The 18026-nt window shown below is 45.2% G+C and overlaps 1 protein-coding gene across 2 annotated transcripts in view; it reads left to right on the forward strand.

Annotated features, from left to right (window-relative positions):
* AUTS2 (activator of transcription and developmental regulator AUTS2) overlaps window positions 1–18026 on the forward strand; it is a 1152295-nt gene that overhangs the window by 828993 nt on the left and 305276 nt on the right. For both annotated transcript variants that reach the window (XM_036280264.1, XM_036280265.1), the window contains exon 5: window positions 1885–1914. In XM_036280264.1, coding sequence (XP_036136157.1) covers window positions 1885–1914 — 30 coding nt within the window. The remainder of the gene's footprint in view (window positions 1–1884; window positions 1915–18026) is intronic.

Raw genomic sequence — 18026 nt, forward strand, 5'->3', positions numbered from 1 at the left:
GGTGGCCACACTAAAAATCCTTGGCATCATCCTCGACTCATCCCTCTCACTTGCTTCCCATATCCATGTGTTACCAAGCCCTGTTGGTTCTACCTTCACAATCGTTCTGCCATCTGTTCATCCCTTTCTCAACCCACACGCCATGCTGGTTTAGACAGTGTGATGGTTGCCAAACTGATGTCCCCATGACTTGTGTCTTCCCCACAGTGTACTGTCTCTCCTCCACCATGGGAAGAGTCGTCTTCATAGAACACGGCTCTGATCATGCCACACCCTTGCTCAGGGTTTGTGTTCTATATTTCTGCGGTTATGCACCACAACAAACTGTTTCAATCAACCAGCATATATGTTGGTGGCCCTATAAGATTGTATGGAGCTCAAACATTTTTATCACCGAGTGACCTTGTAGCTATTATAACATCATAGTGCAACTCATTAGGGATGTCTTTATGAAGACACTTATGTAAGCAAACTACCACACTACCAGTCTCGTGAAAGAACAGCACCTACAAGTACATGCAGTACATAATACTTGGCAATAATCACGAGTGCTACAGGTTGATGTATTTCCTATACTTTTTATTGTTGTTTTAGAGTGTACTATTTCTCTTTTCAAAATAAGCTTGCTGAAAAACAGTACACTGTTTTGCACCAGCAGCAGCCTCATGCATCTCTTGTTTACTGCCTCTCGTTTGCATCATTTTCTCTTGTGCTCAATTTAATCTTGTGTTGTTTTTTGCATAGAAACATGCTGTACAAGCCTGGGAGCAGTAGGCCCCACCATACAGCCTGGGTGTGTAGTAGGCTATACTGTGTGGGTTTGTGTTAGTGCACTCTGTGATGTTCACACAACAATGAAATCGCCGAACAGCACATTTCTCAGAACACAGCCCGGCCACTTCATGGTGCGTGCCTGCACCGCTAGGCTGAGAGCTGCTTGAGGGCCGGGCCTGTGTCTTGTTTCAAGGTTCATCTAGCTTAGCTGTGCTTATTAAGGGCGGCTGAGTGAATGAACTGATGTATTTATCTGCTGTGTATTTACTCTAACAAAACACACCCCTTTTTAAAAATAAAATATCGGATAACAAAACATTCTTGATTTTTTAAAAATGTGTCCGTTTTTTCCCCCCCTCTTTACTTCTAATGAGGAACCCAGTGCTTTGAGTTCATTGTTATTCTCTGATTATCCCAAACCCAGCTCAACAGTTGGTACTTGGGTTCTGTTAGATACAGTGTGAGTGAGTCTACTGCCCTAAAACTTTGTTGTTATTGTTGCCCATATTGTTGACTTGTTACACTGACCTCTTGTTCTTGGCAGGTTTTCTGTAGGGAATATTCCCTCTGTTCTCCGGGCCTCTAAACCCTGGTAAAGACAGGTATCAGTGATGAGCCTTGCCCATTAGGTTCTATTTTCTTCCAAATCCATATGAAAGAATGCAACGCCCAAAGATTTACCTCTTTTCTTTTAGAAAAGCACCAAGAGAGAGACAGCCATTGACAATAGCAGAGGTAGAAGATCTCCATTAAAGAACTGATTTTGCTCTCAATCCCATTGACTGATCTTGATCCACCTTAACCCTGTGGCCAGGTTGGCGGCTTGCTGGGCATCCCCTCTGCCATGCAGTTTCTGGGCTCACTGGTGGGATGAGCAGGTGCCAGGCTGCCACACAAGAGCACAGAGCATGGGCACCAGAGGAAATCAGCAGAGCAGCTGCTCAGCATCTTGCTGCCTGTCTGTTTACCAGCACTTGAGCTGAAGAAGCTCTTCCAGTTCAGACATTTCCTATTTCCTTTACTGGTCTTACCTTTTTTTTGTATCAAAAACAAAAACAAAAACCTACTCAGTATTTGCACTAACTCTTCTTCTCTTGTTCTTTTTTTCAGTGCGACAGTGACAGTGACCAGGAAGAGAAGGTAAGACCTTCCCCAACTGTGGGCACAGTACATACACACTGGCAGCACTGTGCGTTTTCCCACACAGCTGCAGGGGGTGGAGCACCAGCTTCCTGGGCGCCAGCCCCTTTCTCTTCTGTGAAGACAGGTTTTATTCACACAGTGACATTTTCAATGATAAGAAATAACATTTGTGAGGTCCACTTTTTAAAAAATATTCCCTTTAATATTATACATATGTGACACTAAGTTTTCACAATACAGAAGATTTTAAAATTATTGATATTAATAGCCATCTGATTTTTCTCTTTTAATCCTTGATAGGAACATTAAATGTGCTAGTATGTATTTATAATGTCATGTTTTCATTTATTTTACTGGCCCATATGCTTCCTCCTGCTTTTCTGTGCATATTGGCCTTCTTGATGGAAACGTTAATGGTAACATTTCTGGAATGTCATCCTGGGGCGAGGGGTGGGCAGGGGAGGTCCGATGGGAACTGCTGTCTCATCCAGGTGGATGGCCAGGTGGGAGGGCAGTTCTTCCAGCAGGTTCATACTCTGTTTCAAGGCTGATGGCCACCAGCCTCTGTGTATCCAGTGCAACATGGATCAAGAAAAGCAGCTCTATATTTGAGCTTTCAGAAGATTGGATCACTGCCTGGTAAAGTGAATTTCCTGCTGCCTGAAGCAAAGGGGTTGTTTGTCTGGTTTTTCTTTCTAGGTGTTCAAATCCTCCAACCAAATTTCTTTCCAGTTGTATTCCTACTTTATGTATTTCTAAAAGAGTTACCTGAAGATTATGGTTTCAGTATTACCTGGGACCCAAAGGAAGGGCTGGCCCTCCCTCCCCAATTTCTGGATCTGTCCTGTGGAGCTGGCGTTCCTGAGCCCTGTTTTCTGACTGTCACCTCCTACGTGCTTGTTGATTTTACTCAGAATCTGCGATTAGCATTTAGTGGGATCTTTCCATCAGCCCAGACTTTTCTCTCCTTCTCTGCTGCCAGCCTCCAAGAGAGATGTAAAGGCTCTTGTTCTGTACTGTTGTTAATTTGAATTCAGCATATGTAGCCTGTTATAAAATGCGAGACATCATCATTTGAGCAGGTCAAGCATATTCAGATGAAGACAAATGGTGCTTATTTGATTTCCTTAAAATCAGGAAATGAAAAAAGTGCTCTCTGGAGAAATCATGTTCTGCCTGACTTGGATGATAGACCCATGCATGTCCCCCAGATAAGAACAGGCTCTCGCCTTGAGGTTTTTATCTCTGAAGGACGGCCAGGACTGTCAGCTTGCTGACATGTGCATTATCCATGTCATTTTAAACAAAGTGACCTATGGAGGGGTTGCCTATGCTGTGACACGGTAATGGGCTGTTGGATGACAGCGAAAGTACACACTGCAAAGGGGGCTGTGGATTATTCTTTTGTTTAACTGACAAGTAGGAGCTTCCTTACTCCAGCCCCCGGAGTCTTAGCTCCTTCGAGGCAGGTCCCCTGGTGTCTCAGGCGCCAGTGTGCAGTGGGTACCAGAGGCACGTGGGCAGCAGCAGAGGCCCAGTGTTGAAGGCATGCCCACCGGCCCCTGGAGCCATCAGGGTGAATCCCCACGTGGCAGTCGTCACCACAGACACCAGGCAGGGACTCGTACTCTCTGCCATTCCAGCGTCTCTTCCACAGTGGTGGTTGATCTCACATTCCAAGGTGGAGGCACGTCTCCAAGGGGTTGAGCCTTCTCGGGTCACAGAGCCAAGCAGACGTTCTCGGTTTGCAAGGCACTGTGAATTCCGGAAGCGTTACCGGTCTGCAGCAATGGCAGATGGCGATAAGAATGTGCAGTTTTGCATTCCTTGTAGGGGTCCTACTGAGCAGTCTCAGCTTGGACTGCACACCTGGGTCACCAGGGAAGCTTCAAAAATCCCGACACCTGGGCCTCCTCCCAGGCCATTGCCTCAGAACCTCCCGAGGTTTCTACCACCACTTGTTAGATGATCAACTAACTGGTATTTGGGAAATCACCAAAGCTGCCTTTGGCTTTCAAAGAGATATGGGTGTTTCCACTCACTGAGAACACCTGAACTAATCCTTTCCGGGGACCTGAATTCCCAAGCCATTGCTGTTCAGGTTTCAGACTCAGAGCAGGAAGCAGCAGAGTGGCAGACCAGGCTCACGGGCAGTGGGGAAGCAGCCAGCACCCACCACTCAGTTCGGGTTGATTTCAGGGCAATGAAGGAGAATAAGGAGACGTTTATAGGCAAGTCCGCGAGAATGGGGAGATGGCAGGTGTGGGGGCCTTTGGAGTGTTCCTCTCTCCTGTGCACACTTCTTGTCTCTGCTGCCCTCATGGTCTTTCTAGTGGACTGTGGTGGCCCTGCAGGTCCTCTTCTTAACTGGGAACTGCTCCACAACCACACTCACATCATCTGTCCCTGCTCCCCACCCCGGGCATTCCTCCCTCTGAGGGCTCCTGGCAGGAGCAATCAGGACTCCAGCAGCAATCATGGCTGCGCGGCCCTGTTATAGTTAAGACTATTGGGCTTCCCTTTTGGACTGAGATCATCTGGTGTTTATCACTGGCGCTAATGCCACCTCCCAGACTTGTGCTCTGTGCCAGAGCCTCTTGCCTGAGCCCCTCTCGGAGCCCCACAGCTAACCAGGGCTGCTTCCCTGTGCCGCTTGGAGGATTCGCATTCAAATCTGAATTGCTAATGGTGGAAAAGATGCTACTCAGTGTCCTGGGATCCCGTCAGCAGCTCCGCCTGGGATGCTGTTGGAGGCAGATGTGAGACTTGTAGGGCACCCACTGGGATTTCTCTCTGGAAGACCTGTCATTCTCTTCCTCCATAGGGATCTTCAGAACTGGCGGTCTAAAATTAGGGTACTGTATTTCACACAGCTGACTGAATTAAGATAAACTCTGCTTTCCTCTGATATGAAGCTGTAATTTATAAAATGATACCCTTACTAATTAATGTGGAAGTGAATGGGAAAGGGGCTGAAAAAGCAGAGCTCTCCATAAATGCAGAAGATGTACTTGTGCATGGAAAAGTCTTGGTTGAGACACTGAGCAAAGCATCCCTCTCAGCCTCCTCCTCCAGCCCTGAGAATACGTTGTACATAATATCAGAGAAGCGGGAGGACTTTGGTGAAGCAGGAGTGTGGCGGGGGTTAGAAAAGGCTGGAACACTGCATCTTAGGTGTGGGGTTGTCTTCATTGTCATTAATGCAAAGAAAGGAGGCAGCACTTGGCACCTTACTCACCCACATTAAGCAAGTATTCCAGTCTCCCACTCGAAATAAATTGGTGTCATGAGAACAAAGAGGGAACACACACATTCCATGTATTTGCCCTATATTTTCTCTTGCTTCTGCTCTTTCTCTACCACTGGCAGCAGCCCATTATGCCATGAAAACACTTCCTATTTGGTTATGGAATGAATGTGAAGATTAAAAGCAATCCTCTCATTATCTACCCATTCCCCTTTTATTGTGTGGGCCACGTGACAGAGCTGGTTGGAAGGCACATTGCCCAGTGGTCCAACACTCGGCCTTGGGGCCTGGTGGCCTAGGCCTCTCTCCGACCGACCTTTACCACTTGGAAGCTGTGGACATGCCTCAGTTCTCTCATCCAACAAATGGGGACAACAAGAGCTCCACCCATAGTTTTGTGACAATTCAATGAAGGCACTTGGCTCAAGGCCTGGTCCATAGTATTCTCCATAAATGTTAGTTTTCATTAGTTTTACTTGGAGTGAAAAGAGGGAGGACCACTTGGGGCAGGAGGAAGCCTACCCTCCTCTTCACAGAGCTCAGGCTCTGCCAGGAAACCTGCAGGGACTTCAGAGAGGATTCATGTCCACTGGAGCCTGGGGCGCAGCCTTTATGCCTAAGGGTGCTTCTTCCTGCTACACGCTGAATGGAAGAGCAGTGAAATCCGGAAGGGTCCCCAACAGTGTTTCATGAACTCCTATCTTAAACACCAGGCTTTGTGTTGGGCACAACCTTGGAGCCAAGAGCAAGCATGCTGTCCTGGAAGTCTCAAATGGCAACGGACTAGATTGTACAGCCCTTGTCCCACGTGCCAAACACTGTCGGTTCTTAGATGCCCATCACAGAGGAGTCCATCTGGGGTGGGGCCACAGCATCTGTATTTTTTAAAAGCCCCCTCAGTAATTTTGGTAGACAATCGGTTTTGTGAGCCACTACCTTATAACAAATGTCAAAGAAAAACATACTTTTTCGTTGTTTATTTTGAGAGCTCAGAGGGAAGACTTGAAAACTGGAGAGGTAGGTGTGTACATGCACCCATGTGCTTACGTTTCTAGATGCATGGCATATACATCCATGTAGCGCACACATACACAACAATCTCTCCGTAGACAGGAACTGTCCTCATCTTCCTCCTGAAGCTTTTAGCATGAGCCCTGACTGTAGTCCCCTGTCTGGGCTTTTAACCATTCTGGTGACCATGTGGAGAAGGTTGCCTGGCTCCTGTGGTTGGCTAGCCAGTCCCTGGGACACTGGCTAACTGCAAATACAGTGCCACTTATTTTCCATGTCAGCTTCCTCTCCCCCAACATGCGCACACTTTTTGGTTGCATTATGATTTTGTAATTCATGCTAAATGTGTTGGTTTGATCACTTTGTTTTCACTTGTGTGGGAAGGGTGCAGTTTCTAAGAAAAGTAGCAAGGAGACCAGCAGAGGCTTATGTTCCTAACTCAACACAAACCACATGCCTTACTTGGCTCCTGAAGGATTCAGAAACTGCTGAGATGTCAAACTGGAGACTGGGCATGTGGCTTATGCTTGTAGTGGCACAGTCCCACCCCTCGCCTGGCCACGTTTCACAATGGGTAAAGATTGTGCACCCTCAGCAACATTCCCGAAGCTCGGAAGGCCCTCACTGTTGCTTGTGGAACCCCATCCCTGGTGTGAAATAGGACGTGTGCTGATCCGGAGACAACTTAGAGATGTCGTCTTATTTTACAGCTAGAGAAAAGAATTTTCTCTTTTCTTCCAGTTTCATAGCAGCTCAGCAGCCATTCCCCAAGAGGAGAACAGGGACCCACGCTCCTGTCTTCAGATCCCTAGAGCACTAGTGTAATGCCTAGCATGAATTAGGTGTGCAGTAATGTTCGCCGTTTTGCTAAATTTGCATTTTCTTTCCTAGATACGCGTCTCCAAATAGAGGGGCTACATGAAAAAAGTTCAGAAAACAAGTTCATATCAGTCCCACTGTTTATTTTCTGGATTCCAACAAAAATGTGGTCTCATATTCTGCCTTCTATATATTTTTTACAATTTTATTTTCTCATAAGACACTTCTAAGCCACCTATAAATTTGCTCGCTTATTTGGGAAATTTCTACGATTTCTGGCTGAGTTTCAAGAGCTTTCCATTTTGGATGCCTTATTTCCATAATGCCCATCCACTTAACCTCTTCTTACTCCTCTAAGATTATGTCTGGGTCAAAATTGTTCTTCCAACATCATCATATTTCCAACTGCCTTAATTCCATCGTATCCATCCAAAAATTCTACTAATACCATCCTTGGTTTAAATTTCTACTGCAAATTATTTTAAATTCTGACTCTCATTAAGTTCTTCTTTTTTCATATCACAGCATTTTTATGCCAAACCAAAAATTGATTCACTCACATTGAATGTTGAATGTTGAATATCTATCTGTTCATTAATACTGTGTCATGCACCTGAAAAAGATAGAGGTTATAAATGTACAGATTTTTTGGTTAAATATAAATCAATAAAATGAATACTCAAGAGTTACTAGAAATTTGTCAGACATCTTCAGTTCCACTCTTGTTTCATGGAATGAATAGAGAGAAGAAAGAATAGGTCTAGACGTTCTGTTGTTCATCACAAGTGGGTAATGGAGAAGGATACTCTGAAGACCTCTTTCTTATTTCTCACTAGCCAGCTGTGTGGCCTTGGGCAAGTTACCTAATGCTGCTGAGTATTCGTTTTGTCATCTGTAAAATGAGGCTGGATGCAATGATCTAACACTGAGTATCCTGATTTTCTATGTAGCTGTTTACATAGGCCCAACAACATGGCAGACTAAGAGGGAAATTAACATGTGATTGTATTTTCTCTATGCCAAGGTAGAAGGAAGTTGTATAAGGATGGTGTCCATTCTTTCACCGCCCTCGAATTCCTAAGAGAGAATGCACATAGTGGACAGGTCAGAGTACGTGCCTGTTGACTCTTCCAAGTAACTGAAGGAAACATACACGTGGGCCTAATGTCTAAACAATATCATTACCTGTTTGTTGGTTTATTCATTCAGTCTTTCATATCCTCTTATTTTTTTCCCAAGTATCTACTGATGAACCGAAATGGGCATTGTGGTTACTTGATTGTGTTTTGTCTGTCACCATGCACCTGTCAATAGGCAGCAGAGTAATTAATTTAATCTCTGTTCCTTAATGACTCTATTTAGGAGTGTGGGAACGAACGAAGAGCTAGCTTACTTAATGTGTCTTAGGAACTTACTTGATTGATAATGAGTATTAATTGAACCTATGAAAGGGATTCTGGAAATTTCCAGGGTTGAGTACCTGATTCCACATTCCCACAGAGAAGTTGAGCTGCTTTCTCTTAAAATGAGCCACTGGCTTGGATTTTATGGTTTTCCTTGAAGGGAAGTTGCAACGCCAAGGAGGACTTTGGTAGAGGTGATGGTTTTCATCCCCATGAAATTGACCGTGAATCCTGTGTCATCTGAATAGTTGGAAGGTCCTAAGCAGAGGCATTTGTGCTGGTGACGCTTTTAACAACATGAATTATGCTTGTGGCTTCTCGTACAGTATAACCTGGGCTGCTCTTTGGTTGTCAGAAAAGTTTCTCTCATTCTGCTATTCCAATTGCAGAGTGTTCTATCCTCAATGAAGATGTACGAATTTCTTTGTAGTCATGCACTATGTATTTGTGTGTGTGTGTATGTGTGTGTGTGTGCATGCGTGCACGTACGTGTGTGTTTGCCTCAGTTAATCCCCACTTGGCAACTTTTGGTTGGTGTTATACTTACAGATAATTGCTCTTGATAACTTTGCCATTTTAAGTATGATAAAATAATAAAATCTTTGTATTAGGATGTTGTTAGTAATTAGTCAAACTTTATACTTTTAGAAGTCCTGAAGTTCAGTGGTTGTACATATAATATTTTTCTTCTTATTTTTTTTTATCAAAGTTACAGCTGGAAGGTCAGATTGCCCTTTCTATGCATCATAGAGCTATGAGCATCGTATGGAGAAGTAATAGCTATAGATCTGCGTGGTATCTCCATTACTTAGAGAATGACCAAGAGCAGCTTTCTCCATTTCTGTTCCAAACCCAGGCTTGACTCATGGTCTACCAAGTACATGCATGTTTATGGGGACAGTGGAGTGGAGCATTTGAAATAAGAATTGAGCAGGAACCCCTCGGATGGATGGTTGTGGAGCTCAGCTGGGACTTTATCCTTTTTTTTTGGAGGCGAGGGCTTTCAGTAATTCTTCATCTCCATATTTTCTTGGACTAAAAAATGTAGATGCTACTCATTTCTTGGGGGCAGCAAAAGATTGAGATTAGGGTCAATAGTAATAACTGAATAAGAAGCAGCGCCACTGCACATTGAAGAGAACATTGGATTATTTGAAACACTTTACAAATGTCATTTTTATATGACCTGTTTAAATATTTATTGTGAGGCCTATATGTATCCTCATACACAGCATTGCTGACCATCTACAATGTACCAAACTCAGTGACAGGTCCTTTCAAGGACTGTATCTTCTCAAGCAGGTGTTATCATTTTACAAATAGGGAAAATGAAACTTAAGAGCTAGTCCATGATGGCGCTGAGGTATAAATTGTCTTTTAAGATGCCAAGACCTGGGCTCTTTTCCTCATAACATGCTGCTTCCTCATGCATCAGGGTGAGTTGGGATATGCCCAGAAGTGCTATCTGAGAACCCTGCTGTCTCCCTCTGTGTGCCTCACTGTCCTTGTGCTACTAGAAGCCTGGAGTGTATCTTACCAATCTGCCCACAACCCCACTAGCTTCTAAACATCTAAACATGGCAGTTGCTCAGGAAACATGGAACAAATACAATTTGGGTCCACTGACAACTTAGATGTATAAACTCTCTGAAATGTGCCTTTTAAAAAAAATAAACCTGGCAAGCTGTTGTCCCAGGTGAAAAGGGAAGAGCTACAAGGTAAATGTTTTAACTCTTACAAATGAATGGCAAAGTCGCCTGTGGGCCACATGAGTAGTTAGAGATACCACCCAGAAGACTAAGCATGAACCCAGTCTCCTTAAGTGTGGATCTGTGTATGAACAGTTCATATCTTATTAAGCCATAGGCTCCCAGCATGCGCTCCACCCAGCCCCCAGACAGTGTGGGGAAGACCTGGGCCTGCACAGAGGCTCATTTCTAAGTTCCTAGCCCAGAGCCTCTTGCATCCACGTGGTCTCCCCTATGACCAGCACATGGGAGATGGGCCATGATGTCACCATGGCCACTGAACTGCACCCTCGCCACATTACGAACCCTCTTGTCCATCCCCAGACCCTGACTCCCACCCCTGCAGAGGGTCTCTGGGTCTGCCAAGGCCGCAGGGCATTTCCTTTTCTGACTGCACATGCTGCATGGGGCGTTCCTGCAGGCCAAAGGGTAGTAAATACCCGCAGCAGCCATGTCCGTGTTAAAGATTATGGATTTGCCACTAAGGGGAGAATACAGTGTTTATCGTCTGGAGTGCGTGCCGGCTGAGCTGATTACGGCACAGCACTCTGTCAGCCAATGATTTGTCCTGTCCTTTATCATCTGTGTCACTCAGCAGTGTGCTGGCGAAGGGAACGGATCACCCCCTTCCCTTTTTTGTACCCATTTTGTGTAGAAAATTTGTATTTACTTTGGGAGTGTAATTTGTTCCTCATGGATAATGTGACCCTGAGCGGAGCTGGATCATGGGTTAGTTGAAGTGATATTTTCCGCTAATGGTAGTCGTACATCATTGCTGTCAGCTCGGGTTAGGAGGCAAGCACATTACAGCTCCATTTTACCTCTGCAGGCATCTGGGATTATTTGCCATAACCGAGTATGACATGACCGCACTACAGAGTGCATTAAAATTTTACTGGCTTCTCAGGCAAGTTCCCCGGCTCCAGTGTGTGCTTCAGGCAGGCGGTCTGATGGGGAGCCCCAGGGCCCTGACTTCCTGCACGGAGATGCTGTGGTGGGGGGCAGGCTAGGGCGGCCTTGACGGAGGCGGTTCTCCTCTTGCCTTGAGAAAGAAGCCCAGGAAAGAATTTATGGGGTGCCAGCCTGCAGGTGTGTGTGTGTCTCTGGACATCCCAGACTGGCAGGTGACTGGCTGCCTTCTGCCTGTAACCAGGGGCTGACCATAGTGCTCACCACAGTCAGCTCTCTCTCTCTCTTCTTGATGTACTTGCCTTGGGGTAGATTGGGCAATAGCTCCTTCTCCAAGGAGAGCCCAGGGTGTGTGCAAATCTCTGTTAAGCCTTGGGCTGATTTTGATTGTTTTGTCTGCCTGTGGTCAGACAAAAGGAAGGAAGCATGGGTCCTCCAGATGGCAGAACCCATGTCCATCCATGCAGCTTGACGGAGCCTCATACTCTCATAAGCCCAGTAGGAAGTGGTTGCTGGGACCTTTTCTACATTGCATCCAGTTTGCACTAACTCAAGGAAGTGTAGGCTTTCTTACTTACTTATTAGGAAACTGAGGTTCAAAGAGGTTAAATATCTTACCTAACATCCTAATGGTGGCAGCTGTGGGATTCTTGCCTTTTATTTAGACCTCGCTGACTTCAAATCCTGTAGTGTTTTATTTAGAGACAATAATAACTATTATTTAAACTGTGTGTGTGTGTGTGTGTGTATGCTTTATATATATTGACTTGTTTAATCCACACTGCAGCCTAATAGCTGGGTGCTAATATTATCCCCGGATTACAGAGGAGGAAACTGAGTCACGGAGAGCTTCTTTAACTTGCCCAAAGTCTTGCACCAGCTAGTGGAAGAACCAGGTTCAAACCAAGCTGTCTGGCTCTGAAGCAGCATTGTGACCCTCTGCACCGGGCTCTCCCTTGTTGTCACGCTCAGTGAGCCTGAGCACTGATGGCAAAGTCCAGGGAGAGTAGTAATGTGTCGGAATAAAAGGAAATGCTCAAAGACCATTTTATCACTTTCACTCGTAATTCTAGCATCCAACAAAACATTGCTCTAAAAAGATGCTGTGATGAGCTTTAATTAGGTAATAAGTCCCATTTGCAGTTAGCACATTACTTGCATATAAATCGTGCTTCTAAGGCGCTTAAAAGGCATTTTGTTCAGGTTAAAGGTAAGCAGTCACTCTGGAAAAATGCCTCATTCTTTTATATTACTGAGTTTCCTTTATCTTATTCTTATTAGAAAGCTGTAATAAACTTATGTTGAATCATGTTCCTTAACAGGAAAGCGTAAGGTTGTCTCTCAGTAATGAGTGGGATGCAGGTCAGGGCCCACTCTGTCAGCCAGAGTGAAATCGTCACAGACACCATGTTGGTGGAGTCTGAGGCTGACACTGAATGTCCACACCTGCCTATAGGCTGGACACTGCCTTTATTGTCCTGCAGAAAGACACCTCTCCAGCCCCATCATCTTTCTCTCGTCAAAGCTTGAGATGTGACCCTTCCTGGACAGAATGGAAAAGCTGCCCTTCCCCTTGGCTGTGTACGCAGTAGGGTCATCAATTTATGAACTTATTCAATACACCACACATAAAATGAGTTATACCTTGTACCCGCAAGGCAGTTTTTAAAATGTGCAACTGAAGAGCCATAGATAGGCATGGCTTTTCTCATGGAGAAATGTAAATTAAGTTAGCACGCTAACAGTGGTGCTCCTCGGTCCCACTTTCCTCCTTGGGCTCCAAGCACACACATCGATCTTTCCTGCTGGGCTGCGGCAAGGGCCAGGGGACTGGCCTGATTTTCTCCTCTGGCCTTAGATCCAATCACTCAAGTAGTAAAGAAGAACAAAATATTGATCTAGTCATTGAAAAGTAATTATCCCTCTCAGATGGTCTGTTTAGAATGCAGTAATAATTTTAAGTGGTTGTTCCCCAGAGACCACATGACAACATATGTGGACCATTTACTGTGTTTAAGTAGAGTCCCACCTGTACTCTCACCCCTTCCTGCACTTCCGTGCAGGTAGGCCCACTTTAAGGTGAGCAAGCATTGTTTTAAAAATTCAGTTTATCCACCAAATCAATTATAGAGCAGCTACTCATTGCATGAAGGGACCCATCATCCTCGGTAGCTGGATGAAGGGCACCGTGTTCGCATTCTGAAATGCTCAGAGCCCCTGCAGGAGCCTTCATGAAGTCGTTGGGTCATTTGAAAACTCCTAAGTTTTAACACATTTGGCTGCGTTTATGTTAGCATGGTTTTGTCTTGTTTTTGTTCTCTTTTCAAATAACAGAAATTAAACTCAAACTAATAAATAAGGGAAGGTATAGGCTTTTGGAATACAGATACATGTTGGAGTAACCAAACCATCAGTAGGGCAGACAGAGATGTAGACTGGACTTCAGACACATGGGCGGGAAATGAAGTGTCCTCCTTATCTCGTCTCCACTTCTTTTTGCCTGTCTGCTTGATTCTTGATTGTTTGTGAGACTTGTTAGTGGAAATCATGACCCACTCTCCTGAGCACTATACCTTTCAGCTTCAGCCAGTGGAAGTTAACTGTCTCTTCTTTTCCCCTGTAGCACCTAAAACCTGAGGAAAGGATTCTGATTGGCTCCAGCCGAGTTAGGTTCCCGAGGGTAGGTTCTCCAGAAACAACTGTGGATTGGCCTATCTGAACTCCGGTGCTCATGCCCAGATCAGTCAGCTGTGGGTAGAAAGACCAGGCCATGTTGTCCAGAAATAGTGTTTTGAAGGGAACTCTGGTGTTGGAGTGTGTACAGAGTTCAGAAAGGTGGGGGCTGGGCAGACAATATGTCTGTAAAGCATACCCTAACCTTCCTGCCATGTGGGTAGGCATTCAGAGGGACTTCCTGCCAGCCATCCACGCTGCCTTCATCATCCAAAGTTTGCACTTTAAAGTGACCACAGGGTCTCACATATATGTAAACTCATGTTTACAGTTATATTACATTAGTTGCCTAAATATTCATGGACTCATCTTAAGTGCCATTCACAGATTGGTTCTTTTTTTTTAATCCTCACCTGAGGACATTTTTCCATTTTTGTTCAGATAGAGTAGGAGGAAAAGAGAGGAAGAGAGAGAAACATCGACGTGAAAGGGACACATCAAGTGGCTGCCACCTACACAACCCAACCAGGGCCGGAGACAAACTGCAACCGAGGTACGTGCCCTTAGCGGGAACTGAACCTGGGTCTCTCTGGACCGCAGGCCAATGCTCTAACCGCTGAGCCAAACCGTCCAGGGCCACAGATTGGTTCTTTAGTTAAGCTATTAAAAGTTATAGAGGGACCAGCCAGTGTGGCTTAGTGGTTGAGTGTCAACCCATGCACCAAGAGGTCACTGGTTCGATTCTCAGTCAGGATACATGCTCAGGTTGTGGACCCGGTTCCCAGTGGGAGGCATGCAGGAGGCGGCCAGTCGATATTCTCTCTCATCGACATTTCTATTTTTCTCTCCCTCTCACTTCCACTCTCTCTAAAATCAATAAAGGGAAAAATTTTTTTAAAAAAGTTATAGAGGAGCACAGGATTTCACAGAGTGAGGGTTCGTATGTGCATATATTCAGAATAGTCCAGAATTCATTAATACTTTTACGTGGTGGATGATGAGTTACTCCCCAAGTGAAAGAGATACAGAGGTCTTTGAAGTCACCAGGATGCCAATTAGCAAGTTACTTATCTAGGGTACAAATGTAAATTACCTGTCCAAAGGAATTGTAGAGTCTCTAATTTGTGTCTAATGCAGTACTTCTCCAGCTGTAGCAGGAGGCTTTTCTGGAAATGATTTTCCTAAGACTGGAAGATAATAAGCTCAGTCATGGCTTCTCTCACTCATAGTTCATTCATCAGACTAGCCTCACAATATGCTGAGCCAAGCACTGTCCTGGGAACTGAGGATGAAGATGACAAGGACATAACAAGCCTTCAGAGATATGCAGTCTAATTGAAGAGAAAGCTGAGGTACCTCGATGGATTATAAACTACCCCCACATCCTGTAGTTTATACTGAGGAATGGCATGATGTCTGAAAGCAAAAATATGAACTATAGGTCCGGAAGAGTAGGCATTTGAGGTAGATCTTGCTGAAACAGGTGCACAGATGATTGCTAGGTAGCGAGGGGGTGCGGATGATAGGCAAGAGGGTGTTATTGGAAAAGCAAAGAGTCGTGAAAGGCTTAGCCCTTAGGGGAAGCATGAGACTTCGGTTTGTATAGAGCAAGGTTTCGGGGGGGCGGGGGGAGAGATGTGACTGTTAAGTGCAGGTTGCTATAACAGCCCCAGGTAAAGGACGTTGTATGACAACAATAGAGTTTGGACTGATCAGATGGGAGCCCACTGAGTACTTTGCATAGGTGAATGACACATCAGATTTGACTTTCTGGAAGAGAGTTCTGGCAGTGGTGGAAGGTAGAGTGGAGGGAGGGAAGCAGGCCAGGTGACCAAAGAGAAAGTTGTCATCATCATTGGCTGGGTGGGAGGTGATAGGGATCTCAACTACAGTGATGGGAAAGGAAGGAGTTAGATTTTAGAGGCATTTCTAAAATGGAATTGTCATGATTTTGTGACTGGGATATGGAATTCAGGGAGGGGTTATGGTTTCAGATAAGCTGACGGGGTAGGGATTGATGATGTCATCAACTGGACAGTAAGCGGGGGATACAGGAAATGTGAGTTGAGGGCAGGGCTTGCAGGACCCTCAGCTGGGTGAGTTCTGAAGCGTGGGCATGATTACAGTGCCTGAGCGATCAGGGCTGTAGGCCGGGGTCTGGGAGTCCTGGAACCCTCTGAGCCGCGGACATAGCTGGAGCGGTGGGGGTGTGTGGGAGCCCAGCCAGAATCTGGGGTTTTGTCTGCATCTAATTTGGGAATAAATATACATGGTAGTGATAAGAACAAAATAACCGTATGTTAAATCATAGCACCTGAAATTCGTGTACTTTTTTATGATATACTGAATGACTTCATTTTTTTCTTAGATGTAGCAAGATACATGTACATACAATTTCTTTTCTTAACCATATTTAAGGGGACATTTCAGTAGTGTCAGTACATTCACATTGTTCTATAACCTGTGTAGTTAAACCAGTGTGTGGAGCGCCATCCATTAGCTCATTTAAACCTCATTACACTCTGGATGAAATGCTTAATCTTCATTTTACAAATGAGGAACTTGAAACAAGGGATGAACTGAGACAACATTTTGGTACTTTGGTGATAACACCCCAAGACTTCTCTGGTCATTATTGGATTTTTTTTTTTTTTTTTTTTGTGGTACGTGCCCCTAGAAGGAACCGAACCCGGGACTCTCTGGTCCACAGGCCGACACTCAACCACTGAACCAAACTGGCCAGGGCAGTATTGGAGTTTTCAGTTCGTCATCCTAAGTAACACTCTTTTAGTGTCTGACTTCCAGTGGATCCAGTATTGACGCGGCGATCTCTTCAGATCCTTGCAGGACTCAGCCCCGGCACTCAGGCTCCAGCACAAAGGCAGAGGAGCAAGGCGGCTGGGCAGTGGAACCGGCAGCTGTCTGCTTGGGCTGCTGTAGGTTTCAGGCAGGAAGTGAGGTGAGGGCTGCTTCCATTGGCTTCAAATAAAGAGGGGAGAGGAATACGAGCAGGAACATTTCACTCCTCCCCTCTCCATACTGATCTCCTCAGAAACTTGGAAGAGGATTATGTAGAGAGAGCAGAGCTGGGTTTCCCACCCTGCTCCTAGTTCTTCTCCATCTAAAAGTGAAATAGTCAGTTTCCAAAAACTCAGCTAGACTGGATACCTACTGGTATCCAGCTCTTCCAACTCCTAAGCATGCCAAAAGTTGCCCTGCGAAAAAGAAGTTGACCTTGGGGAGCAGAGCAGGGCGTGGGCCCGAATTCCAGACCCTCGGGCACTAGCACACTGAGCCACCTTGACCTTCGAGATCAGCTTTCAGACAGCCACGTAAGTGATTGCGTATGTGCTGGGTACTGACTCCCGGAGCACCCACCTGAGACAGCAGCGGCCACCGGACCCGACCGAAATTCCAGCAGCAAGATCACCTTTTAAGAAAGCATACATTTGAAGGTGGGGGGAAGGAGTGTTAAAATTTTTTATTAATCTATTTTGAAATAATTTTACAAAAGAAATAGTACAGGAAATTCCTATAAACCCTTCACTCAGCTTTCCCTAATGTTATATTTTATAAAACCATAATACAAAGATATAACCAGGAAATTAATCTTCATACAATGCTATTAGCTACATCTACAGACCTTGTTTGGGCTTGCTTGTTTTACCAGCTATGTCCTTTTCCTGGTCCAGAGTTCATCCAGGATCCCTCCTGCACTCAGATGTCATCTGTCCCCTTCACTCTCCTTCCATCTAGGACAGTTCCTCAGTGTCTCTGCTTTTTATAACATTGCCATTTTTTCAGAGTCCAGGCAGGGTATTTTGTCGACTTCCCTCCTTCATTTTGGGACGTCTGATGTTTTCTCTGGGGTGGCTTGAGGTCATGGCATTTTGTCAGGAATGTCATGGGAGTGGTGTGCCCTTCTCAGTGCATGGCATCAGAGGGCATGAGCCTTCCTGCTGGAGGTGCCAACTCGGGTCACTGGGTTGAGATAATGTCTACCAGGTTTCTCACTGTACAGTTACTGTGTTTCCCTTTCCAATTAATAAGGATCTTGTGGAAGCTAATTTGAGACTATGCAAATTACCTGCTTCTCACCCTACTTTCACCACTAATTTTAGTACTTGTGCATTGATGGCTTTTGGACTCAGCAAGCAGTACTACAGTCTTTGCCTAATGGTAAAATGTGATTTTCAAGTGGCCAAGGAATTCTGTGTCTGGTTGAGCCATTCCTGATAGCCAGCCTGTTGTAGAGAGCGCATGAACTGTGCAGTCCCACAGGCTGGTCATAGCTCCTCA

The sequence above is a fragment of the Molossus molossus genome, unplaced genomic scaffold (genome assembly GCF_014108415.1).
Source record: "Molossus molossus isolate mMolMol1 unplaced genomic scaffold, mMolMol1.p scaffold_m16_p_3, whole genome shotgun sequence".
NCBI lineage: Eukaryota > Metazoa > Chordata > Mammalia > Chiroptera > Molossidae > Molossus > Molossus molossus.